Source organism: Neopelma chrysocephalum, unplaced genomic scaffold, assembly GCF_003984885.1.
Source record: "Neopelma chrysocephalum unplaced genomic scaffold, ASM398488v2 Primary Assembly neopelma1_96371, whole genome shotgun sequence".
In the NCBI taxonomy this organism is placed as follows: Eukaryota; Metazoa; Chordata; class Aves; order Passeriformes; family Pipridae; genus Neopelma; species Neopelma chrysocephalum.
Genome location: NW_020925019.1, coordinates 1 through 10,344, shown reverse-complemented (window position 1 = coordinate 10,344; position 10,344 = coordinate 1). Strand labels below are relative to the sequence as shown.

Sequence of the window (10,344 nt, the reverse complement as noted above, 5' to 3'; positions counted from 1 at the left end):
GAGCTCTGCACTGCCTGAGTCAAAAAAAAATCTGGATGAGTGAAAAAAATCAAGGGGATGTCGCTCCCAGCCCAGTTTTTGTCCCTTAGTGCAGCTTAATTGTCTTTGCTCTCTGTGTGGAGCAGCTCTGGTGTGTCCTGTGGGGAGAGCAGTGAGCAGACACCTCGAAAACTGGGGAGGAAAAGGGGAGAATTTGAGTTGTGAGCTGGAAAATGTGAGTTTTTGGAGGTTTTTTCCGGCTCACTCGTGGCTGGCATCCATCCCAAGGGGAGACATACCGAGAGGTTGGGGGGATCCTGGGTTGTGCTTCTCTTTCTTTTTGCCTTAAAACAGGTGACACTGAGCTGGGGGGATGTGGATCTGCTGGAGGGCTCTGCAGAGGGATCAGGACTGGCCGGAGCCACGGGATCAACAGGATTAGGCCCACGGTGTGAGGTTCAACCAGGCCAAGGGCCGGGTCCTGCCCCTGGGTCACAACAGCCCCATGGAACACTCCAGGGATGGGCAATTGCAGCTGGAAAGCTGCAAAAGGACCTGGGGGTGCCCAGGTGGAGATGGGGATGTGGCACTTGGGGCCATGGGTTAGTGGTGGCCTTGGCAGTGCTGGGGGAACAGCCGGACTCGGTGACCTCAGGGGCACCTTCCAAGCTAAATAATTCCACTGGGGATGCTGGATCCGTGGTGGGGCAGCTCACCTGCCCTCTCCTTCTTTGCAGTAGGGACAGGTACAGGCTTCCCTCCGTGGTTTCCGTCCCTGCTGGGGCTGTGGGTCGGGGCTGGTCTCTCCCTCCTCCACCGCCGCGCTCTCGTCCCCCAGCCCGTCCCCGCTGGCACCGTGCAGACCCAGCTGAGCTCCGTGGTCACCTGGAAGAGAAGGGGAGGTTCCATCAGAGTTATGGCACGTTCCTCACCTGGGAGAGAGGAGGTTTGGCATTAGGGCTGGCTGCTCTGCCCCCCTGAGTGCACAGGCATCCAGATTTCCTGGGAAAAAGGCAGTGCTGGGCAAGCCCTTTGCTGGCGAGGACCGAAGCAATCCCAGATCAAAGCACCAACCAGGGAGCAGAGCCTGACTCGGATCTGCCCACGTCACAGGGCACAGGGAGCAGCTGGGATGCCATCCAGGATGTGTCATCACGTGTCCATGCCCCAGCATCCCGTGTCAAAGCACACGTCAAATCCATATATCCCTGCAGACGGTCCCCTTCAGTCCCCTCTGGTCACTCAAGGCAGGGGGAAACACTCGGCTGAACCACAGTCTGTAATCTGGAGCTCTGGCTCCAGCCCTCACCCCACGGCCCCAGGATGCACAGGAATATTGTCCCAGGCCAGGCCTGGCTGCCTGATGCCACCCCAGGAAGGAGGAAACTGTCCCTCTGATGGTGACACAGATTGAAGCCTCACCCGGAGATCTTTGGCTGAGCCCTCCTGTACCTCAGCAGCCACATTCAGGTTTAGCAATTTTAGGACAAAACCTTTCCAGTGCCCCCCCTCTCCAGCTCCTGGGATGTGTTTACAGTCAAACCCCAGCATGGAGGGAACCAGGGAGGGGGTTTTAAGCTTTCTAAGCCAACGCCGACAGCTTGTTACAGTCACGGATTAGAGATTTCCCCCCCGGCCGGGAAGAGCTGCTGGAAAAAGGAAGGAGAAAACACACGTTCTCTCCCAAAAATACACCGGGGAGGGCGAGAATCCAGCCCTGACGCCTTGGAATGGCTTCAATCCTCAAACATGCAAAAGCCCACACGGCGTTTTCCAGCCTGTTGGCACGTCAGGAGGAGGGGAACAAACCCAAATCCTCCCGCTGGTAATCTCTGGCTGCATCTCATCAAGGTATAAAGACATGATGGGGAGGGAAGGCAGATCCCAGACGTGCAGGGATCATCCCTCACTGACCAGGAGAGCCCACGTCTCCAGGATATGGCAGGTTCAGGGGAAAGCTGGATAATTCATGTTTATTATCCCCACTAATACACATCACTGCTAAGACTAAAGCTTCCCTGGAGGCTCCCAGGCCCCTGCTCCATGCTCAGGTCAGCAAAGCCCTGCAAAAATATATTCATGGAGCAAGGAGGGGGGGGTTAATCCTTGGAAAAGCCTGGGGAGGAAAGAGGGACTTTGGGAAGACAGGAGATAGGAACTGATCCTGGCTCCTGAACCCAGCCCTGGGATGGGGAGCTCTGAGACCCCCCAGAAATGGGGCAGTTTGCTGATCTCCCACTAAAAACCCCAAAGCCCAGAGCCTTGGCTTGGGAATTCTCTCCAGACAAGGCCTTCCTTGTCTCCTACCTGCTGCTAGGAGGAAAAAAGCTTCGGTTTGGTCGCTTTATTTAGCAAACTAACAGGAGGTGAGAAATGCCCGGTGGAGAGGAGAGAGAGGAGCTTTCACATCCACCCCAGCCGACCTCGGGAAAGGGGAAACAGACCCCACGTTCATTTTTAGGGGAAGAGCTGGAAATAAAACCCAAAACCAACAAACCAGGGCTCCTTGTGCAAACTCTGCACCGCTGGCAGCCGTGCCAGGGCAGAGGCAGGAGAGGACAAGGGGGGGGAGTCGTCACCATGCACGACGTGGCTTCCAGGCACAAGGAAGTTTTAAGGCAAAAAGAAAGGGAAGAAAACTCAGGGAACCCTCAACCTCTTGGCATGTCTCCCCTTGGGATGGATGCCAGCCACGAGTGAGCCGGAAAAAAACACCAAAAACTCACGTTTTCTATCTCAGAACTCAAATTCTCCCCTTTTCCTCCTCAGTTTTCGGGGTGTCTGCTCACTGCTCTCCCCACAGGACACGCCAGAGCTGCTCCACACAGAGAGCAAAGACAACCAAGCTGCACCAAGGGACAAAAACTGGGCTGGGAGTGACATCCCCTTGATTTTTTGACTCGTCTGATTTCCTCAGTGATTTGCAAAATGAGTTAATCTGCACTAGGAGCTCGTTCATGTAAACCCAGAGAGTCCTCGGAGCTCAGGGAACACGAGGCCTGGCTGCACGAGGATGGGGCAGGTTGGGAGCCTGCAGCCCTTCGAGTAATTGTGCTTTAATTTGGGGGTTCATGACTTGAGAAGTCACCGGCCAGTTGGACAACTCCTGTAATTGCCAGAGGTTTCTGTGCGTCACGAAAAATGACACTTCCTTCGGAGAGGGAATAAATAGGGCTGGAGCTGATGGGTCAAGAGTGAGGTAGGGAATCACCTCGTCCATTTTGTGACATCCCTGAACCCTCCAGGACTTGCCACACACCTTTGTCGTGCTGCAGACTGACAGACAGAGCTCCTTTGCTCTCTTAATTCCTGTCTGGATTGTCACAAAACCGGGATGAAGCCTCTGGTCTTGCCATAGCCTTCACAGGCAGGTCCCACCAAACCACCCCAAAACCACCAGGGGAGGTAAAGAGAGAAGTCCCTGAGTGAGGAGTATGAAAGGAAGGAGGACAAGGGCGATTCCCATGGGAGAAGAAGCCCAGCAGACTCTCCCACCACACCTGAACCTCCGGATGCCTCTCGCCCACTGCAGCCAAGGGCAGATGCTTGTCTGAGCCACAGACCCTGAGTTTTTAATCACATCCCTCCACAGAGGAGGACTCTGTGCCTGTATCACTCACAGCATCTAACCCAGGCATCCTGGGATGAGACAGGGAGCTGGCTGGAGGTGGGAGCCGACTCTCTGGAAAGGAGCCACATGGAAACTCCCCCAGCCCCAGGAGCCAGGATGCGGCTCCTGCACAGGGTGATAAGGATGGGGCTCCAGCAGGGCTGGGGAGGGCACAGATAAAAGAAAGGGGCAGATCAGGGCCCGGCAGACGGGTCGGAGCCGGGAGAGGGACCTCTCCCGGGAGGAGTCACGGGGTGGGTGCGCGGCACCCGACCCGTCCGACCGGCGCGGCTGCCAACCCGCTCCCAGCCCTGAGCCGAGCCCTGGCCTGGAGCAGGAGGAGGAGAAAGACAAGGGAAAGCAGGAGGAAGAGGATCAGGGTTGCCTCGTGAAGCCCCAGAACCACAGGGATTTTTTGTGGGGCACAACCTCCCCGGGACAAAGCTGCACTGCGTTAACACAGCCTCTGTCGGGATCACCCCCTTTTCCCAAGCAAACCCTGGGATCTCTTGGGATTTGTGTCCGTCCTCCTGTAAACGACAGGGAGAGAGGTCAGTCAAGGAATCCAGAGGGGATGTAAAGTCCAGCCCAGCTGGACTTTAGAGGAGGAAGTTTCACAATATGACTATTTTCTGACGTGATGTCATGGGCGCAGTGAAACAAAGCGACGGCGCGTCACGGAGAGATCCTGTCAGGGCTTGATTCCCATTTTCCCCTCCCCTCCACACTCGATGCCATGCAGTTGTCTCATCAAGGCCCTGCTACAAAGCTGCCCTTAAAAACAGAAAACAGGAAACAATCAGCTCTTTGTGCCAGTGGCCTGACTCTGGGAAGAGCCCTGGAAGGACAAAGTGGCAGCAGAGAGCCAGGATGTGTTTGGTGAACACATTCCCAAGGGTTACTTCCCCTGTGGAGGTTTTTTTCCTTTCAGGACAGCCCTGATGTCCAACTGCTCGATTCTCCCACAGCCTCCATCCTGAGCCTTGGAAAGGAGCTCATCCTGCCCACACATCCCTGGGCAGGGGCACCCCCCAGTCCCACCAGTGCTCTGGGCACCCACCAGCTCCATTCACCCCTGGGAACAAACATCCTTTAGTGCTCCCCAAAACAAGGGGGTTTAACTCCAGAGCTGAGCTCAGGGGAAATCACCAGCCAGGTTTACCCAGCACACACCTCAGCCAGGTAGGGCTCTGCCAGGGGCAGGGATATGGGGGCAGAGCCAGCAGCACTACACAGACAGGGAGCTAAGAACAGTCTCCTCCTCCCTATGGTAAAAAGGGAAGAGAAACCCCGGTGTCACAAACTCCCTGCCACCCTCCCCACCCATGCAGGACGTCCCCTCCCTGAGCGGGCTCGTGGTGACATTGGGGTGACTTTGGGGTGACATTGCTCTCCTGGCTCACAGCCCCACTAAGGGGTCCTGGTGTTGCAGCCCCCACCAGTGCCCAGCACACCCCCAGAGCCCCCATCCCTCAGCCAGGCCGGGCCTGGTGCCCGCCCCGTGTGGGGAGTGCTGGCACCAACCCCGGGGCGGGTTTTGGGGCACTGCCAGCCCAGGAAATCCCCTCCCCGGCTCTGCGGGCGCCTTCCCCTCGGAGCAGAGCCGGCTGCAGGGCCTGTTCGCCCACATACCAGCCCCTGACAGTCACAGACCTTCCTGTGCCTCCTTCCAGCCCGGCTGAGGAGGAGGAGGAGGAGGAATCAGCCTTCAAGCCACCTCATTAGCACAGACGCCGAGTTCCATCGGCTCTGCCTCACGCCCAGGGAGCAAAAAACCTGAGTTTTAAAGCCCTTTTCGGGTGTCATTTTCTCCTGGGGGGGCTCTTTCCTTTGCCAAAAGGAAAGTTAAAAGCAGAAATGTCACCAGCAACTGCCCTTGAACTCCTGCAGGGCTGGGAGACACAGCCCCCCATCCATGGAGTGGGGTCAGGAGAGGGGTCACAGAGAGGCTGCAGACCCCAAGGAGGATGAGCTGAGCTCTGGCATGGATTGCAGGAAGGGGCAGGAGATGTGGCACTGCCAACCCAGAGGGACAGCTGGGACCACCACAGCCCTTGCCATGCACCCGTTTCCCACCCACCACCCCAGAACACGCTGCAGGATCCAAGACCAGCTACAATCTCCCCTGCCCAGCAAGCCCGGGGCTTGTTTTCCATTCTCCTCCCCTGGAAACAGAGGAGCATTTTCTGCTACAAAAATCCCTCCCAACTCTTCGCCTTGAGCAGAAAGTTCCAGCACATGTGGGGCGAACTCACAACCTCCGGGGATGCTCCACACGGAAACCGCTCAGGGATTTGGATGACAGGCAGTGTTGGGAACAAACTGCTCTCCCAAATTCCCACTGGGAGGGACACACACTCACAGCCCCTGGTGGGATGGACCCAGGTCCAGGGGGGGTTCAGCACCACCCTGGAGAGGGGCTGGGGGACAAAGGGACCCATCGCCACGTCTGACTGGAGAAAAACTCCTCCAGCCTGGAGTCAAACCACGTAAATCCTGTCACTGGATCGGCACCAGGAAGCTTGTCCTGGCCACAGCTTCCACCATCTCATCCCAGGAGCCTCCCGGACCATCTCACTGAGCTGGGTGCCCCCAAAAAAACGCTTGGCAACCCTGCTCTGGCTTTTCAAATGTCACCACGTCACGGCAGAGCGTGAGCCGTGAGCGTCACTTCGCGTCCTCAGGGCTGGGGCAGAGCCAGGCTGGGAATTCGTCACTGCGGATCAAGGGCTGAACACGCTGCTGTTCAGCAGCAGGAGGGGGAGGAGGAGGAGGGGGAGGAGAAGGAGGAGGAGGAGGAGGAGGAGGAGGAGGTGGCGGCTCCCCAGCGTGAGCGCGTTGGATGGGTGGTCTCTAGAACGTTCCTCCCTGTCCCACCTCCGGGGGGCAGAGCCAGGCACGAATACAGGAACTGGGACTCGCCCATGCGTTTCTCCACCGCCTTCAAAACAAGGAACAAGCTCGGCCTCGGCGTGAGCAGCCCCAGGCACGGGGGAAACCACGCACAGACCCCCAACTCTCCCCTGCACCCCCACGGATCAAAGAGGCCACGGGCGTCACCCCCCTCCCGGTGCAAAACGACTCGTTCTCCAGCCCCTCGTGGGTCTCTCTGCTCAGGGAAATCCAAGGATCAGGCTAATCCCGGGCTGTAGTAACCCGTGGATGCCTGCGAGCCAAGCTGCTGTAGCAACAGCCCAAAATAATGCTGCAAAACAACCCCTGGAGAGCAGCAGCCGCCGCCTCTCGCGAGAGGGGAGCACGAGTTGGATTGAGCAACATTTTCTGCTGCCTCTCAGCTGTGACTAAATCCAGCAACAGCCCTCTTAGCCAGAGCCAGAACAAAAAAAAAAAAAACAACAAAAAACCCAAGGAAAACAGTGGAAAAGCAAGCAGAGAGCCTTCCCAGAACCGATTCTTTCCGCGGAGGGAGCTCACGGCCCCTCCAAGGGAAGCCAAGCAGCCTCCAGCTCACTCCCCACACCCACGTGTCCCCCCTTCCCGGGCAGTGGGAGGCGATGGAACAGATCCAGGGGGATCTGAGCAGGGAGCCCTGTGCCCACGGGACCATGAGGAGGTCATGGTGTCCTGCAGCAGCACCCGGACACTTAACTTTGTGCCCTTTCTTCCTCCCCTGCGTGGAAATTCTCCGCGGCTTCGTGACTGTGTTTGTTTTGACGGGGTTTTCAGTTAATCCCGAGTTTTCTACGGCCCTGACTCTTTCCTCAGGCTCAGCCGAGGAGCTGAGCTGGACTTGGGTTCTCCCCTCAGCCCTGACCCGAGACCCCCTGGGTGGCCATCAGGGCAGGACAGTGCCCTCACACAAACCCACACATCCCCTTTGTCCCCTCACCTTCCCCCTCACAGCCACCTCCTCCCTCTTCACTCAACCCAAGAGTTAATTAGCTCAGAAACTCCCCCCCAAAAAAAAGACTTTTAGTGTCTCGTGGTGATCCACAGAGCTTTCATACTTCCTCCCGAGGGAGGAAGCCAGCCCAGATGCCAACTCCATTTGGCACCGACCACCCCCGGCCCAGCCCTGGCACGGCCCAGACGTGGCTGAACCCGGCCGGGTGACGCCTCTTCCCCCTCAACCTTCCTCTGCCTGGCTACAAACAGGAACCAAAGCACTCACCAGGGGCGTTGGCGATGGCCAGGGGCAGCCCCTGCAGCTGGTGCACCTGGATCCCGGATGCTCCCAAGGCACTGAGGTTAATAGTCTGGAGGCCCGGCACGGAGGAGAGCTGGGCAGCGTTGACGGTGACGGTGCCGCTGGGGAGGGAGGCGATGGGGGTCAGCGTGGTGCTGGTGCTGCCCGTCTGCCCCAGCGACACTCCCTGCATGGGGGCCAAGGTGATTGTCTGGGCCTGGGGGTTCTGCACCTGCAGGTTCTGGAGCTGGATGGTCTGCCAGCTCACCTGCCCGTTGGGACCCACCGTGGGCGTGCGGATGATGATGGGGCCGGAGTTGGGGACAGCTTGGAGCTGCAGGTTCTGCAGGGCGTCCTGGGAGATGGCTTGAGTGGCAAAGGTCTGGCCGGAGAGCGGGGTGGTCTGGAGGGCCTGGATTGTCTGCCCTCCTTGGACCAGCTGGGGCTGGATCAGGATCTGCTGCTGCTGCTGCTGCGACTGCTGGCTCTGATCCCCCTCCTTCTGCTGCCCCGGCTGCAGAGCCACCCCGGACACGGGGCTCTGCAGGGAGTCCGAGCTCGGGACACTGCTGGCCCTCTGGGGCGTCTGTGCCTGCGAATTGGTTCCCACCGTGGCGCTGGTGGAGAAATTCATGACCCCCACGTTACTGGTGGTGGTGGTGGTGGAGTAGCTGTTGGCGTTGGTGAAGAAGGCGCCCGAGCTGGCCTGGGACGAGGCCGTGCTGGCAGAGCTGCTGGTGGCACCCGAGGTGGCCGGCTGGGAGCTGCTGTCCGGGGAGCCCGAGCTGCTCAGGGTGCCCGTCTGGGATGTGGGCGCCAGGCTGGCGGCCACGCTGTTGACCGGCAGCAAGGTGATGTTGCCGTTCAGGGCCACGGGCACGTTGGCCACGTACTGGGTCTGCCCGGAGAGGCTGTTGTTGGCCAGGCCCACGCCCTGGATGGGCACTGCCTGCTGCAGCAGGTTGGGCATGGCGATGAGGTTGCTGCTCCCCGCACGGCTCGTGATGATCTGCTGGTTGGAGCCGGGGATGATCTGGAGCTGCCCGGAGGCATCCTGCTGCACGTTCACCTGGGCAGGGGTGGTGGCAAACTGCAGCTGCTGCCCGTCTATGGTCTGGAACTGGGGGATCACCTGGTACTGGATGTTGGGGATGACTCCCGGCAGGCCCGTGAGCACCTGCTGGTTCTGCAGGCCCGAGGCGGAGGTGACCACGTACGGCCCCGCGCTCACCGGGCGGCTCTTGGAGGCGTCACCGCTGCCATTGTTGCCGTTGCTGCCCGGCTCCTTGGAGCCCGTGGGGGTGCTGGAGCCCGCCGAGATGATCTGCCAGCCGTTGGCCGACTGGGCGATCTGGGCGGCGGCCGCGTTCAGGTCGAGCTCCCCGCTCCCGCCTTGCTGGCCCTGGGAGCTGTTGGAGTTCTCGTTGGGAGATTCGATGCGGCTGCAGGTGGCTGCCAGCAGGGCCAGCGGGGAGGGCTGCGACTCCTGGGAAGGAGAGGAGGAGTTACACGGAGAGGAGGAGGGAGGCGGCCCCAGGGGCAGGCCCGAAGTGGAAAAAAAAAAAAAAAAAAAAAAAAAAGAAAAAAAAAAGGGGAAACAAAAAAAACTTAAAAGAGAAAGCAGGGAGGAGCGTACTCGGAAAAGATAAACACTCCTTCCTGAGCGAACCCACCCATAGCCGGAAAAATACAACTGCCAGGCAGAGCGCTGTCAGGCCGGGACGGCCTGAACCCACGGGGAAAAGCCCTCTGGGAGGGAGGAAAGGGGAGGGAAAGGCGAGAGAACACGGCTCCTCCACCCCGGAGCCGGGAAATCTCCCTGCAGCAGAACAAACCCCCCGGGAAGGCCGGTCCTTGCCGGGCTCCCCCGATCTGGAGAAGGGCCAGTGGGGGCTGTGGTGTTGTTGGGAGCAGGGGAACTGCGTGTCGGTGAGGAGGGGAAGCCCCGGGCGGTGCAGGCTTGGCAGCGCTCGCCCTCCCCTCCTCCTCTTCCTCTCCCCGGCGCAACGCTCGGCCGGGCCCAGCAAACACCTCGGCCCGGCCCCTGGACTTTGCCACGAGTTCCCCGGGGTTGAGCAGAGCCGGGCAGGGGCCGGTCGTCCTCCCCCACACCCCCCTGCACTGACCTGGGCCTCCCCGCCGCCGGCGCTGCTGGTGCTGCTGGCGTCGCCTTCGCCCTTGTCGGGCTTCACCGCCGACATCTCCTCGGGGCTCTCCTGGTCTGCGCGGGAGGGGAACGACAGCCCGCGTTACAGACATTTTGGGGCAGGGGAAGGGGCACGAGGAGCAGGAGAGCCGGGCAGGGCTCTGGGTTTGGGGGACACACACACACACACCATGTGCTCCGGAGCGCCGGTGGGAAGGGGTTTGGGAAGCGGAGGGAGCTGCCAAAGGGGAGCTGGCAGCGGGACAGGGGGGGGAGGACCCGGCCCCGCTCCAGGGCCCAGCTCCTCCCCAGCTGCCCGGGACACTCCCTGGCTTCCATCGAGGTCCTCCCCGGGCCTCCCCCTTCCCTTCCCTTCCCTCCTGCCCCAGCCCCGCGGATCCACCCCGGGATTCCCCGCACCGTGGATCCAGCCCACGGGATGCCCCGGCTGGAACTCCCCCC

General features: G+C 60.0%; 1 protein-coding gene across 1 annotated transcript; it reads right to left on the bottom strand.

The window, feature by feature from the left end:
• Positions 1-648: 648 nt before the first annotated feature.
• SP1 (Sp1 transcription factor) lies at positions 649-10,189 on the bottom strand. The gene is made up of 3 exons (XM_027708597.1): positions 9,863-10,189; positions 7,722-9,222; positions 649-864 (listed from the first exon to the last, which is right to left on the bottom strand). Exons 1-3 carry the CDS (start codon positions 9,935-9,937, stop codon positions 692-694), a joined length of 1,749 nt encoding a protein of 582 aa, XP_027564398.1. The 5' UTR covers positions 9,938-10,189; the 3' UTR covers positions 649-691.
• Positions 10,190-10,344: the final 155 nt, after the last annotated feature.

What these genes read in the sequence shown, in the direction of transcription:
- SP1 (XM_027708597.1), bottom strand. Translation starts at nt 9,937, where the DNA reads ATGTCGGCGGTGAAGCCCGACAAGGGCGAAGGCGACGCCAGCAGCACC. An exon ending in CCGGCGGCGGGGAGGCCCAG is followed by an intron (nt 9,223 to 9,862) that starts GTCAGTGCAGGG and finishes TCTCCTTCCCAG; the next exon opens with GAGTCGCAGCCCTCCCCGCT. An exon ending in GGCCATCGCCAACGCCCCTG is followed by an intron (nt 865 to 7,721) that starts GTGAGTGCTTTG and finishes CTTCTCTTCCAG; the next exon opens with GTGACCACGGAGCTCAGCTG.